Source organism: Pelophylax lessonae, assembly GCF_965119305.1.
Source record: "Pelophylax lessonae genome assembly, chromosome: 6".
NCBI lineage: Eukaryota > Metazoa > Chordata > Amphibia > Anura > Ranidae > Pelophylax > Pelophylax lessonae.
In genome coordinates, this window is record NC_138773.1 from 199,143,794 (window position 1) to 199,158,983 (window position 15,190).

At 44.4% G+C, this 15,190-nt stretch overlaps 2 protein-coding genes across 2 annotated transcripts in view; one reads left to right on the plus strand and one right to left on the minus strand.

Moving 5' to 3' along the window:
• Positions 1-351, minus strand: part of NDUFS1 (NADH:ubiquinone oxidoreductase core subunit S1) — a 62,566-nt gene extending 62,215 nt beyond the window's left edge. The window contains exon 1 of the mRNA XM_082260768.1: positions 217-351. The gene's annotated coding sequence lies outside the window, so the exon portion shown is untranslated. The remainder of the gene's footprint in view (positions 1-216) is intronic.
• A 271-nt stretch (positions 352-622) lies between these two features.
• Positions 623-13,220, plus strand: EEF1B2 (eukaryotic translation elongation factor 1 beta 2). The gene is made up of 6 exons (XM_082261391.1): positions 623-779; positions 6,479-6,601; positions 8,434-8,569; positions 9,451-9,517; positions 10,340-10,465; positions 13,007-13,220. The coding sequence occupies exons 1-6, from the start codon at positions 700-702 to the stop codon at positions 13,159-13,161; spliced, it is 687 nt and encodes a 228-aa protein (XP_082117517.1). The 5' UTR covers positions 623-699; the 3' UTR covers positions 13,162-13,220.
• Positions 13,221-15,190: the final 1,970 nt, after the last annotated feature.

Sequence of the window (15,190 nt, forward strand, 5' to 3'; positions counted from 1 at the left end):
GAGTAGAGGACAGAGTAGGCCTCACAAGGACTAATAATAACAATAATACTGTTCCTGTGTGTAGAACAGAGCTCAATGTGCTCCCACTTCTTCTATGGGCAGCCCAAGCTGTCAAGGGCACGAAAGTCAGCCGTCACCCCGGCCACACACAGCCCGGCCTCTCTCCTCCACACTCTGCCCGAGAAGGACACGACACCCAGCCCGCCCCTCACTCACCCCACAGCCGTCCCTTCAGGACTCTCCGGCTATTTAGCCTTCTAGACCACAACAGCGTCCCCTGTCTCCACTTGTAACCAATATGGAGGACTCGGCAATCTTCGGAAAGCGGGTCTGGGGTCTGGACCAATCAGAAGCTGCTGCAGTCTTTCGGCTATTTTCGGAACTCCTTCGGCAATGACCGGGCAATTATCGCCGACGTCCGGAAGCCCACGAACTACACTACAGACAGTTTTCTGTGTGTGTCTTCACATTAGTATACATAAGGAGCTGTACCTGTGAAAAACTATTGTAGTTATAGAAAATTAAAAGGAAAAGGCCTTTCCCTTAATAAAAATGTCGCCGCTGACCTCTACTCCATGACTTTACACCTAGCCCCGCCCTGAAGGACGTGTCCGGGGAGACGTCATGAGTATATAAGCAATGGGGTGAAGGCTAGAGGCCTCTTTCTTCCACGCGGCTGTTTGAGTGTGAAGTGCAGTCATGGGTTTCGGAGATCTCAAAGCCACCGCAGGCCTCAAGGTGCTGAATGAGTTCCTGGCTGATAAGAGCTACATCGAGGGGTCAGTGAGAGAAGTAAATATCTCCAGTCATGGCGGCTCGCTGGGGGGTGATAGGATAGGTTGATTCTTGTATGGGGGGCTCATTGTGTGGAGTGTTATTACACCGTGGGGTGGATTGGGGGATGGTCAGGCTAGTGTAGGCTCGGCAACAGAGCGCGCACAGCCTGGGCCATGACTTGGAGCCGCTTCCTGTGGAGGAGATGGGGAGCCGGGGACACGTGGCGGGATGAAGGAGGCCGCATTGTGTGAGGCCTGTGCTTAGCCTGAGGCCTGTTCGCCTCCCTCTCCTGACTGAGGCCTGTGCGTAGGCCTCGCTGTCCCTCCTGACTGAGGCCTGTGCGTAGGCCTCGCTGTCCCTCCTGACTGAGGCCTGTGCGTAGGCCTCGCTGTCCCTCCTGACTGAGGCCTGTGCGTAGGCCTCGCTGTCCCTCCTGACTGAGGCCTGTGCGTAGGCCTCGCTGTCCCTCCTGACTGAGGCCTGTGCGTAGCCCTCCACCTTTCTCCCGACATATATTCTAGTAGTTTTCTTCCCCCTCAGACTATGGAAGGGTTTGCTTCTCCTGTAGTCCTCAGTCTCACCAGTGTATCGCACAAATGCATGTTTTTGCAGACAATAGGGCACCCTTTGTGGTACAAACCTGGCAGAGGAGCTCCTGAAGCGTTTATAAATATGGTTCCTCACAGCATTTTGGATGCGGTTTAAACGCTTTCAGCCCAAACCAGTTCTGGCATGCCTCTCCTACATGTTCATTTTTTTTCTAGCTAAAGATAAATTTTAAAGCTCCCAAACTAAATTGTTAAATTGATGTCCCCCCCCCCCCCCCCACAAATAGAGCTTTCTTTTGGTGGTATTTGATCACGTGTGATTTTTATTTTGCTTTAAACAAAGTGATGTTAAAAAAAATTCATGTTTTTATATGAAATTCTCAAAAAATGTGAACTGTGTTATCATTTTAATCCAATTTGTATTCTGCTACATATTTTTGGTAAAAAAATCGTTATAAGCGCAAAAGTTATTGAATTTACTAACTACGGGAAAGATTTGTCATTTTATTTTTACTAGTAATGGCGGCTATCTGCGTTTTTTTTTTTTAAACTGCGATGGACAGATTGGACCCCAAACTGACATTTTTTACTCTAGTGACATTTTTGATACTTTTTGGGGTACTAGTGACCTTACAGTAATCAGTGCTAAAAATGTGCATTGTTACTGTAAAAATGACACTGGCAGGGAAGGGGTTAACAGTATGGGTGATATGTATGAATTTGAGCTAGGTACCTTAGATTGTAAGCTCCTTGAGGGCAGGGACTGATGTGTAATGTATATGTAAAAGTGCTGCGTAAATTGACAGTGCTATAGAAGTACCTGAAATAAATAAAATAAAAATAAATGTGTCCCTAGGGGCGTGATTCTAACCGTCAGGGGCATGGCTTGTGAAGTCATCAGACATGCGATTCTATATAGTGGGATCACATAGCCTCTGTGATCACTTTAGGGAGCATGACAGACAGATGTTTACATCAGCCCAGCAAGCCGTCTGTCCTTTCTCGTTCACGGGTGGCCATTGGAGCCGCCAGTCACGTGCACTGGCTCCCCGGGTGACGAGTGGGGGGTGCACGCTCGCTCGCCCCTAGAGTCTCCTGAGTGAGTGACCTAGTACTACGTCGGTTAGCCCAGGAGCCGCTGCCTGTCGCAGTAAATTTGCGGTGGCCAGTCAAGTGGTTAAACCACACATGAGGTATCGCAACAATCGTTAGCGTGAGCAATAATTATAGCGCTAGATCTGTACCTCTAAACGGGTAACCTGTAAAAATTGAAAGCGTTGCCTATGGAGATTAAGTACTGTAGTTTGTCACCATTCCATGTGTGCAATTTTGAAGCATAACATGTTGGGTATCAGTTTACTTGGTGTAACATCTTTCAAATTATATAAAAAAAATTGGGCTAAATTTAACATTTGTCAATTCAAAGTGTTTTTGGCCAAAAATTGGGTTTGTAAGACCGTTGCACAAATATTGTGTGACATAATAATGCAACGATCGCCATTCTCTAGGGTCCCTGCTAAAAAAGTTTGGGGGTTCTAAGTAACGTAGGAAAAAGACCCGGTCTTTAAGTGGCTAGAGTGGAACAAGACTATTGCTTGCCATACACTATATCTATATGAAAAATCGGCAGAAATTCATCATTTGGGAAGTTCTCTTGTTTTTCGGCCAGTTAACCGGTTGCCGACTGCTCACAGTATATTTACTGCGGCAGTCAGCCCCGGCCAGGCAGAGTGACGTAGGTCTACGTCGCCTGTCACTCCTTTTAGAGCCATAGCGGGCGAGCGCTTTTTTTTTGTTTATAACGCATGATCAAAAAATCGCACAGGTGATCAAATACCACCAAAAGCTCTGTGGGGAAAAAAGGACATGAAATTCGTTTAGGTACAGCGTCACACGACCGCGCAATTGTCCGTCAAAGTCACGCAGTAAAAAATCGCAAAAAACCCCCTGGTCAGGAAGGGGGTAAAATCTTCCGGGGCTTAAGTGGTTAATGGGAACAAATTGGTAATTGGTTGTTTTGGAGCCGAAAAGCTAAGGATACGTTTGGAAATTTTCTGCCAAACTTTAAATTGAAAGCTTAAGGTTTCTCGTTTGCACTAGGTATATGTAAACAAACTGATCATGTCTATTGAACGTAACAGTCATTATTTGATGGCACGATCGTTTGCTCTCACGGTCGAGTGTTGGTTTTTTGGAAAATGAGTTACAATGGTTTTTCGTATAGTGTACGGCCAGCATAAGGCTGTGCCAAGAGAAGAACTGCAGCATCTAAAATGTAAGGCACCTAGAGGTACCGTTAACATGGTGCTGCAGTTATCTGTTTTCATGTGCAAATCTCTGGCTTTCTTGAGGTGTTGAAGCTTTTTTGCCACCTACACATTTGTATTGGCCAGTGAGGTTACCCTTTGTGGCAATGGGCCAGTAGAATTAGACTTAACAGTAAGCGCCATCACTACCTGGAACAGCCAGTGGCCCTGGCAATGAGGTTTCTGAAACTACTGCAGATATGTGGTGCCTGCACTTGTACCTACAGCAGTATTGAACCTTAGTAACAGCAGGTACCTTCATTTTTTTTTTTTTTAAACCGTTTGTTCTGAACAAAGTTGGCAAGGGCTTTGTTGCAGACTGGTGATATGATGAGAGAATTTATCACCATCTTTCGGCTGAGACGTGATGTATACATTCTATTCTGACACCAGTCTGACAAGCAGGTTGTGAGCATTTAATGTGGCCACTTTGTTTCAGTATAGCTCTAATACACAATCACTATTTTTATAGCCGTTGTTCACATTTGAGCTTTTCAGGCAGATGGGTTTTTAAAGTTCAATGGGAATGCCTGAAAACGGTCCCAGCAGAAGCATTTTATTGCATGTTTTCTGGCAAAACGGCTCTCCACATCTGGGATGGGGCTGCATTGTGATCCCCATTTGTACCTGGGTGTGCAGATGCTGACCAATCTCCCAGTGAGGGAAAGATTTATCTACACTGCTGGGAGGTGGTAGGGCTGGGCAGGCAAGATGTGGCGGGGTGAAGAGATGAGGGCTAATGTGTTAAAGGGAAAATGGTGCAGAGGTCAGAGCCATGAAGGGGTGGAATCAAGATGTGGGCAGACTGAAGGACACCTTGACCTTTGCTCATGTGGGGCACTCAACACTGTACATAACACTTAGTATGCATTTCCCCTTTAAGATCCTCAGGGTTACAGAAGTGCAATTTGGCCACGCCTACTGTTTGATTTGGTTCATCAGGGGCGTGGCTGAGTTCCTGCACCTATTCTGTAAAGTCCTGGATACTTTTAAAGTGTTGCAGATACAACTAGCCCTTTAAGGGCAATCGTCCTTTGCTATACTCTGTACTATCTGTATCGTCCCCCTATAGCTTACGTGTTGCGCTGGCCATGGCTGGTAGGGTGCCCATATGCAATGTAATAAAACTGATGCAAGATTTCACAAGATTATTCTAAAGTGAATCGCAGAAGACAAATAGCCGTGGAATAAGACAATTATTTGTGGCTTTAGTTCACCCAAGGCAATCTGTTTTGGCAGTGAAATTGATCTACAAGATTGATTCCCCCACCCTTGTGTATCATACAATTGGAATTGCATGTAAACGTTTCTATAGGGTTCAAAAAACACCAATTGGTCCTGTGTGAATTTTTATTACTCCCAATTGACTTGGGGCAATCAACACTAATCTGTTGCTAATCTGATGGTCATGAAATTTTTTTTCTTCGGTGTCCAATGTAATCTTTTGTTTAATCTGACATCAATTCAGTTTTATCGCACCATGTATGTCCGCCATTAGGATGGTCTTTCAATCAGAAAATTTAGTGTATGGTAAGCTTAAGGGCTGTTGCATTAAAGGGTTAATTCCCTATTCACTGAAGTTCCCAGGCAATCCAGTGTCCTCAGGAGATTGTGTTCTGCTCTGGAAATGGCAAAATGAAATGGCTTGTTACACTTGGGGGTACTGCATCACATGGGGTGAAAATGTTGCAGCTGTAAAGCAGTGCCATAGCAAGGGTACCAATCCTGGCCACTATGATGGGTGGTAAGCCTGCAGCTCAACCTACATCTGTAGGCTGTGCATGGCCTCCCCAAGCCTGTCAGAAAAACTGACCCTCCCATCATGACTAGGCAGCAGGTTTGTAATGTGCCTTTAGTTTGTTGAAAACCTGCACATGCGCTATCCTCTCCCTGTCACGGAGTCTGGGCTCAGTTTGTGTGACAGAGGGGGTGAAGACACTGCATGTGTTAAATGAGATGTAGCCTTCATTACTGCATTGGGGCGGGGGCATAGGCCCAACATGGAAAGGGCACTCAATCTGACTTGGATGTACATAGCTTGCAGGTAAAACATTAAAAAAAAACTCAAATGGATTTTAATCCTGTGGACCCTTGAATGCATTGACCCTTGTTGGAAGGAGAGCAAGCCTTTTAATGAAAGCATTTTTCTATATTGTAACTGCAGTGCCACAATGCATTTTGAATTGCATGTCCACACTTGCATTGCAAAAGTTTTCTGTGCATTTTTTTCTTTGGAGCAGCAATGCACCTTGATGAACAAATACAGGAGCATTGACTTTCAGTGCTGTAGTGTGAATAGGCCCTAGTGTTGTGGTAATATGAATGTTTACCACAATGCATGGAAATGCAGTGCAATCATCTTAAATGCACCAACACAGTAATAAGCAGAATCCAGTGACTGACTGCTCATTAACTTATCGACTTAGATGAGATGGTCATGCACATGTGCTATGTCCTAAGTCTGATATGTAAGTGATGTTGTGTCTGTTTAGCACAGGGGTCTTCAAACTTTGGCCCTCCAGTTGGGAACTATTCCCATCATGCCTAGTCATGTCTGTGAATATCAGTTTTACAATGCCTCGTGGGATCTGTAGTTCGGCAACAGTTGGAGAGCTGTAGTTTGAGGATCCCTGGCTTAGCACATGACTGGTAGGCATGGTGCAAGTCAGGGATATGTAAACTCTTGCCCTCCAGCTGTTGCAGAACAAAGTCCTAGGAGGCATAGCAAAACTGAGAGCCACAAGCATGACAGAGGCATGATGAATCTTGTAGTTTTGCAACAGTTGTAGGGCTAGTTTGCATATCTCTTGTGTATCTGTACTAATGGTGTTTTTCCTTCTTGCTTAGGTATGTTCCCTCCCAAGCTGATATTGCAGTATTTGAGGCTCTCTCAGGAGCTCCCCCTGCTGAGCTTTCTCATGCTTTACGTTGGTATAATCACATCAAGTCATATGAGAAGCAAAAAGCCAGGTGAGTAATGAAGCTGCCAGCCTCCCTTACTCAGGGACAGAGGTGTATTGCAGTGCTGCGTGGCACATTCACAGCTTGTAAGATGAAGTCAATATATGCATGATTAGAATAGTTCAGGGTTCTCTGAAGACTGAGCAGGATTAGCACTAGAATTTCTTGGCTCTTTAGTCTAGAACAGTGGTTCTCAACTCCTGTCCTCGGGACCCATTAACAGGCCAGATTAAAGTATTACCTTGGGGAAATGCAGACTAGAATACTGCAATCACTGAGCAGGAAATGAGATCAACTGATGTATTTCAGCTATATTGCAAACCTGGCCTGTTCACTCCTGTCTCCAGGGCCCACTGAGAACCACTGGTCTTGAATTTAAGCCTTGCATTTAGGGCTGAAACAACTAATCGACTAAATCAATAATAATCGATAATTACAATAGTTGTCAACGATTGTCATTATCAATTAGTTGCTCCGTCGATTAGTTGTGCTGCATTCTTGACATTCCCCGACTGTCAGCGAGCTCCGTCTGCTCTGTGAAGCTGCAGTGTGCACTCACTGTCTCTCTCACAAGCGGTCCGCTCTCCTCCGATCCCCCATAGAGGGCAGCGGGTGCTGAGACACCTCCCTCTCCGCTCTGCAAGCGGAGACGGAGCTGTCATCCGCCCAGCTCAGCGGGGATCGCGGATCGATCCCCGCTGAGCAACACGGATCCGCCTGCGGAGGCGGACCGTGTGAAAGAGCCCTTAATATTCCTTATGAAGTGCAATATTATTATAGAAAAATAAGTGATTAAAAACGTCCATATAGCACATATAGGGTCTTTCTTTGCTCCCTATTTCATATCTTTTGCTGACATGGACGTTTTTAATCACTTATTTTTTTATTATATTGCACCTTATAAGGAATATTAACTCTTATCTAGATGAGCATTTATTATATTTACAGTATATAGCAGCTTAATTTAAAAAAAAAAATTTTGGTATAAGTGCCGGTTCACACTTGTGCGGTTTGCGAGATTGCATGTAATTCGGAGCGCACTGCTCCTAAATTACATGCGATCTCATGTGCGGATGCAAGTTCAGCCATACATGAGGCTTTTTTTGAGCCGCCTCAGAATCAGAGGTAAGTGGTTCACATTTGTGCGATCCGATTCTGTGCGAGCTTGCAGATCGCACTGCAATATGCGATCGCAACTGGGGGTGTCGTTAACTTTAAATTTGCACCCCCTGCGTATCGCATATGGCAGTGTGAACTGCCAGATGTGCGGATGCAATGGCCTTAATGCCGGTTCACATTTGTGCGATGCGGGAACGCTGCGAATATGCAGCGTGTTCCCGCATCGCATCCGCACATCTGGCAGTTCACACTGCCATGTGATACACAGGGGGTGCAAATTAAAAGTTAACGACACCCCCAGTTGCAATTGCAGTGCGATCTGCAAGTTTGCACAGAATCAGATCGCACAAATGTGAACCACTGTGCGATCCGATTCTGAGGCGGCTCAAAAAAGCCTCATGTGCGAGTTTGCTGTGGTTGCGCTGCGAATTCAGCCATACAAAGTATATGGCTGAACTCGCATCCGCACATGAGATCGCATGTAATTTAGGAGCAGTGCGCTCCGAATTACATGCGATTTCACAAACCGCACAAGTGTGAACCGGCACTAACACTGTTTGTTCATTATTTTAAATAAATGAAAAAAAAAGGCATATGGAGTTTTTTATGATTTATCCGATCGATGAATCGAAAAAATAATCGTCAACTAATCGATTATTAAAATAATCGTTAGTTGCAGCCCTACTTGCGTTCCTAAATTGACTACAAACATCTGCTTATAGTTTGCCTGGAGTGAAGAAACCCTTGGGAAAATATGGTCCAGTGAATATTGAAGACACAACAGATAGTGCATCTAAGGATGCTAAAGAAGATGACGACGATGACGACATTGACTTGTTTGGCTCAGATGATGAAGAGGTAAATTGGCAAAAATACATGGTCAACTTGTGCAACTTTACCAATAACTTGATAAAAAATTGTTCTTTAGCAAGAAACATGCATTTCACATTAATGACTTTGCTACCCAAGTCACTGTGTGCTGTAAATTGCCTCTGGCATTGTTCTTGCTGCAGGCTGCTTTTTTGCTGAAGCCCAGAGCCCCTGAACATCCATAAATCTTTAGGCTGTCAGCAGATCAGCTTCTACAAATTTGAGTGTTTAAGTAACTGAGCATGTGCAAAGCTAAATGAGACAGTTACTGGATTTTGAACAGTATAGGGACTTATTTTTAATGTTTTTCTTGGCTATAGCCGCGAAAGAGGCCAGCATGAAGTGATCTAGCAGGATGTAATTTTTGGTCTTAAAGTTCCAATTTAATGGTGTTTGATATTGCAAAGTTTTGCATTGACAGATTAAGCGGCAAATGTCTGTTTTGATGTGCAAAGCTTTGGCTGTCCTGATGAGCTGAAGCTTTTTGCCACCTACATGTTTGTATTGGCCAGTGAGGTTACCCATTAGGGTGATGGGCCAGTAAGAGTGGGATTTTTAACAGTAAGCACCATCACTACCTGGGACAGCCAGTGGCCCTGGCAACATGAGGTGAGGGAGACTGCTGCAGATGTGGTGCCTGCAGCAGTTTTGATCCTTAGGAGTCACAGGCAGGTACAGAGAACTGGGGAGTTGTAAATCTTAACAAAATTGCCTAGGACTTTGTTGCAGGCTGGTTATGTGATGATTTTAATCACCATCTTTCGGCTGAGATGTGATGTACACATTTTATTCTGACACCAGTCTGATAAGCAGGAGGTTGTGAGCCTTTAATGTGGCCACCTTGTTTCAGTGTTCATGTTCTCCCACAGGAAAGTGAAGAGGCACAGCGAGTCAGAGAGGAGCGTCTGGCACAATACGAATCAAAGAAATCAAAAAGTGAGTAATTGTGATTGGAAATCCTGAAGTAACTTTGAAGTCAGGCTTATGTCCACAGATACTGGTCTGGAATTGTGTGGCCATGTCGCAGTTCCAGCATTCCTCCTGTGGTAGAGAAAGGTGTTCAGTTGAAATTTCCCCTCAGTCCCTCTGCAGGGGGTGCTCCCTGGCACCAACATTTAAACTCACTTCCAGGAGTTGTAATGTCTGCCATTCTGCAGTTATAGGTTTTATATTTTTTTTTTTAGGAGAGATTTGCACTTGAGTGATCTATTGCATGTTAATTGGACTGCCACAAAAACACAACTCTTTATCAATGCTGCACCCTACTACACATGGTTCATTGCACTCTACTGTACATATTTTGGGCGTCATTGATTGTGCTGTTAATGTAACCGGTGCATTGTGGGGCCTTGAATGTGAAGAGTCTTATACTTTACACAGTGTATGGGGGAAGCAATGCTTTACTTTTTTTTTTTTTTTTTTTTTTTTTTTTTTTACCAGGCAAGGTCTGGTTGGACCACAACACAAACTTTTAACTATAGTATCACTCATAGCTTCCTTCTGGAAGCTACATTTGTGCAGCAGATCCCAAGTAAGGTTGGTGGTAGTTCATGACTATGCATATCATGTAATATAGCTGTGTGGATTATTCCCCTTTCATTTAGTGTAAACTTTTATGGGTATGATTATTTTAGGTTGTTGACTTCAGAAACACTATTTTCATACCTAAAAATCCAAACTTTGTTTAGGAGACATGCATAATGACTTTCAGACAGCTGTTAAAACTAGCTTTTTTTAACAGTAACATTTTTTTTGTAGAGCCTGCACTCATTGCCAAATCTTCCATCCTGCTTGATGTGAAACCATGGGATGATGAAACAGACATGGGGAAATTAGAAGAATGTGTTCGAAGTATTCAGATGGATGGCTTGCTTTGGGGGTCATGTAAGTATATATTATAGCCTGTATTGGAGTATTACTATGGTGGCATATATGATGATTTAAAACATCACCATCTTTCGGCTGATAGAAATGATGGATCGTTTTTATTTCCTGATTTGCCACAATTTTCTCAGCAGTTGTAAATAGTTTGAGTAAAAGCAAGAATTTCTCACGTTTTTTGGGTTTCTAATTTTCTAAATGGGGAAAACTGAAAGCCATGTTAAACTTAATGCACCAGAAAATGCCCTCAAGTCTCCCTAACAGATTTTCTGTGTTCTCTTTGAAAGCAGTCCCACTTCGGATAGAGAAGTAAGAAATGTGCCCTTAAAACAAAGCCCCTTAGACATACAGTGGGTGCGGAAAGTATTCAGACCCCCTTAAATTTTTCACTGTTATATTGCAGCCATTTGCTAAAATCATTTAAGTTCATTCTTCTTCCTCATGAATGTACACATAGCACCCCATACTGACAGAAAAACACAGAATTGTTGACATTGTTGCAGATTTATTAAAAAAGAAAAACTGAAATATCACATGGTCCTAAGTATTCAGACCCTTTGCTCAGTATTTAGTAGAAGCCCCCTTTTGATCTAATACAGCCAGGAGTCTTTTTGGGAAAGATGCAACAAGTCTTTCACACCTGGATTTGGGGATCCTCTGCCATTCCTCCTTGCAGATCCTCTCCAGTTCTGTCAGGTTGGATGATAAACGTTGGTGGACAGCCATTTTTAGGTCTCTCCAGAGATGCTCAATTGGGTTTAAGTCAGGGCTCTGGCTGGGCCATTCAAGAACAGTCACGGAGTTGTTGTGAAGCCACTCCTTCGTTATTTTAGCTGTGTGCTTAGGGTCATTGTCTTGTTGGAAGGTAAACCTTCGGCCCAGTCTGAGGTCCAGAGCACTCTGGAGAAGGTTTTTGTCCAGGACATCTCTGTACTTGGCCGCATTCATCTTTCCCTTGATTGCAACCAGTCGTCCTGTCCCTGCAGCTGAAAAACACCCCCACAGCATGATGCTGCCACCACCATGCTTCACTGTTGGGACTGTATTGGACAGGTGATGAGCAGTGCCTGGTTTTCTCCACACATACCGCTTAGAATTAAGGCCAAAATTCTATTTTGGTCTCATCAGACCAGAGAATCTTATTTCTCACCATCTTGGAGTCCTTCAGGTGTTTTTTTTTTTAGCAAACTCCATGCGGGCTTTCATGTCTTACTGAGAGGCTTCGGTCGGGCCACTCTGCCATAAAACCCCGACTGGTGGAGGGCTGCAGTGATGGTTGACTTTCTACAACTTTCTCCCATCTCCTGACTGCATCTCTGGAGCTCAGCCACAGTGATCTTTGGGTTCTTCTTTACCTCTCTCACCAAGGCTCTTCTCCCCCGATAGCTCAGTTTGGCCGGACGGCCAGCTCTAGGAAGGGTTCTGGTCGTCTCAAATGTCTTCCATTTGAGGATTATGGAGGCCACTGTGCTCTTAGGAACCTTAAGTGCATCAGAAATATTTTTGTAACCTTGGCCAGATCTGTGCCTTGCCACAATTCTGTCTCTGAGCCCTTCAGGCAGCAGTTCCTTTGACCTCATGATTCTCATTTGCTCTGACATGCATTGTGATCTGGAAGGTCTTGTATAGACAGGTGTGTGGCTTTCCTAATCAAGTCCAATCAGTATAATCAAACACAGCTGGACTCAAATGAAGGTGTAGAACCATCTCAAGGATTATCAGAAGAAATGGAAAGCACCTGAGTTAAATATGAGTGTCACAGCAAAGGGTCTGAATACTTAGGACCATGTGATATTTCAGTTTTTCTTTAATAAATCTGCAACAATGTCAACAATTCTGTGTTTTTCTGTCAGTATGGGGTGCTGTGTACATTCATGAGGAAGAAGAATGAACTTAAAGGATTTTAGCAAATGGCTGCAATATAACAGAGTGAAAAATTTAAGGGGGTCTGAATACTTTCCGTACCCACTGTATGTTAGGAGTGTAGGCATTCTAGCATTCTAAACCAGTAGGGTTTGTTACTGGCCAGATTACAAGGTGAGAATGGGGTGGGGGGATAGTGAAGCCTAAACAAACTAATGCAACCACCACATCTAATGATTGGTAAGCTGTAGTAGTATTGCATGGTTTCAGGGTGTGTCATACTTAACCCTCTCTGTGTAATTTTGGACAGAGCACCACTGATTCTCCTCTTCTGGCCTCACCCCCGGCACTTCTGGCCCCTCCTGCCTTCAAAGTGCCCCTATAGGAAGCAGCAAAATATAGTACTATACAGTGTCCCTATCGCAAGGTAAAAAAAAACCTCTGCCATTAGAATCACTTGGTTCCTACTGAGCTGTATGTGCCTTGCACTGTATTTTCTGATATGTAAACAAATAATGCGTTCTATATGCAGGACAACTAATCGGCTGACAATCGATTACGCAAATAGTTGATAACTATTTTCATACTCGATTAGTTGTCGATTAATCGATTAGTTGTTTGAGTGCTAATTGACTTGTACTGAAAAGTTGCCTTTCTTAATCTAACTTTTCTTTCTACCAGCTAAGCTTGTTCCTGTTGGGTATGGCATAAAAAAGCTGCAAATCCAGTGTGTCGTGGAAGATGACAAAGTCGGCACAGATGTCCTAGAGGAGAAAATCACAGCATTTGAAGATTATGTACAGTCCATGGATGTTGCCGCTTTTAACAAGATCTAATTCCATACACAACACTGCACTTCGTTGGCCACTTAAAATAAAAACTTGCTGAGATTCCACTTTTGTATGTGGTGTATTATGTGCAGCTATGTGAAATCTGATGGATTGGATTTGCAATGAAAGGAATAGATTTTACAGCATTCATTGGAAGCCTGGGACCCCAGTGAACATGCTCAAGATGGAAACCACGCTGAGCAAAATTATAAACTCAATACTTGCGATTGCCCCATTTTTCATGAGCTCAACTCAGATCTAAGACTTTCTATGAACACAAGGCCTATTTCTCTAAAGTGTTCACAAATCTGTCAGTCAGCACTTGTCCTTTGCCAAAATAATCCATCAACCTCACAGGTGTTTCATATCAAGATGCTGATTAGACAGCATGATTATTACACAGGTGTCTTGGGCCCCGTTCACATTGCCGCGATCCGACTTGGGGGGTGACCTCCGAGGTCGCGGTGCGAGCAGCGCGCCGCAACCTCGGAGCGGCCACCACGGACTTCATAACATTGAAGGCTATGGCGGTCGCCCCAAAGAAGCTCTGGACCCTTTTTCTAAGTCGGAGCGACTTGTGTCGCTCCTATTATAACGGGTCTGCAGCTTCCCTATGGAAGGCGACCAGGTCGCCTCACAGGTCGCCTTAGTGTGAACGGGGACTTAGGCTCCATGTACACGGGATGTTGTAAATGGCCGTTTAGGAGCAGTTGGGTGTTTTTTCAGAAGCCCCTGAACCCACCTACATGTTATCTATCTGTCCATGTACACCAGGTCGGTTACAGTCATTTGCAGGCAGTTGCGTTCAGGGATGTTTTTTGGAACGCAATTATTTGCGTTCAAACGTGTTTCCCGGTGTTTCAAACGCAAAAACACGACGACCCACGTTTAGCGTTCGCGTTTCCATTTTAAAGGGGAATTATTTTTTGACCTAGGAACGGTGCTAAATGCAGGTGCAAACGCGACCTAACGGATGTTTCAAACGTCCTAAAAATTCCAGCATTCAAAGGGACTTAACAACGTCCTGTGTACATGAAGCCTTAAGCTGACCGCAATAAAAGGACACTCTACAATGTGCAGTTTTAACACAGAACAATGCCACAGATGCTGCAAGCTTTGAAGGAGTGTGCAGTTGGCATGTTGACTGCAGGAATCTCCACCAGAGCTGTGAATTGAATGTTCATGTCTCTACCATAAGGCGTTTCAGAAAATTTGGCAGTACACCCAACTGGCCTCACAACCACAGACCATGTGTAACCATACCAGCCCAGGACCTCCAAGATTGTATGAGCCCAGTCACCTGGACAGCTGCTGCAACAATTGTTTTACATAGCCAAAAGTTTCTGCTGAACTGTCAAACCCTTCTCAGGGAAGCTGAGGAGAGGTGTCATGGATGAAGCCTGGTTTTCACCTTACAGGGCAGATAGCAATGCACACCACTTACGCAGTGCCAATGTTGTGCAGCGTAGTGACCCATGATGGTGGTGGGGTTATGGTATGGGCAATGAACACAGGTGCGTTTTTTTATTGATGGCATTTTGAATGCTGAGATACCATGACAAGATCCTGAAGTCCATTGTTGTACCATTTATCCACTACCTCATGTTGCAGCATAATGCAAGGATCTGTATACAATTCCTAGGAGCATCAGCTCTTGCATGGACAGCATACTCACCCGACATGTCACCCATTAAGCATGTTTGGGATGCTCTGGATCGGTGTACACGACAGCGTGTTCCAGGGTCCTGCTAACATCCAGCAACTTTGCACAGCCATTGACGAGTGGACCAACATTTCACAGGCCACAATCAACAACCTGACTGTGAGGCAAATGGTGGTACCAGATACTGACTGGTTTTCAGATTCCCCCCCCAAAAAACATAGTAAAAGTGCACATTTTAACCACTTGCCGACCGCCGCACGACTATCTACGTCGGCGGTCAGCCCCTCACAGGCAAACTAACGTAGGGCTACGTTGTTTGCTTGTGAGGGTCTAGGGAGCGAGCGCGCACCCCCCGGGGCGCGCTCCCGCGTG

Excerpts from the sequence above, each read along its gene's own strand:
- EEF1B2 (XM_082261391.1), top strand. The coding sequence starts at position 700 with ATGGGTTTCGGAGATCTCAAAGCCACCGCAGGCCTCAAGGTGCTGAAT. Across the intron at positions 6,602-8,433 it reads TATGAGAAGCAAAAAGCCAG|TTTGCCTGGAGTGAAGAAAC; the intron begins GTGAGTAATGAA and ends ATCTGCTTATAG. Across the intron at positions 9,518-10,339 it reads CGAATCAAAGAAATCAAAAA|AGCCTGCACTCATTGCCAAA; the intron begins GTGAGTAATTGT and ends TTTTTTTTGTAG.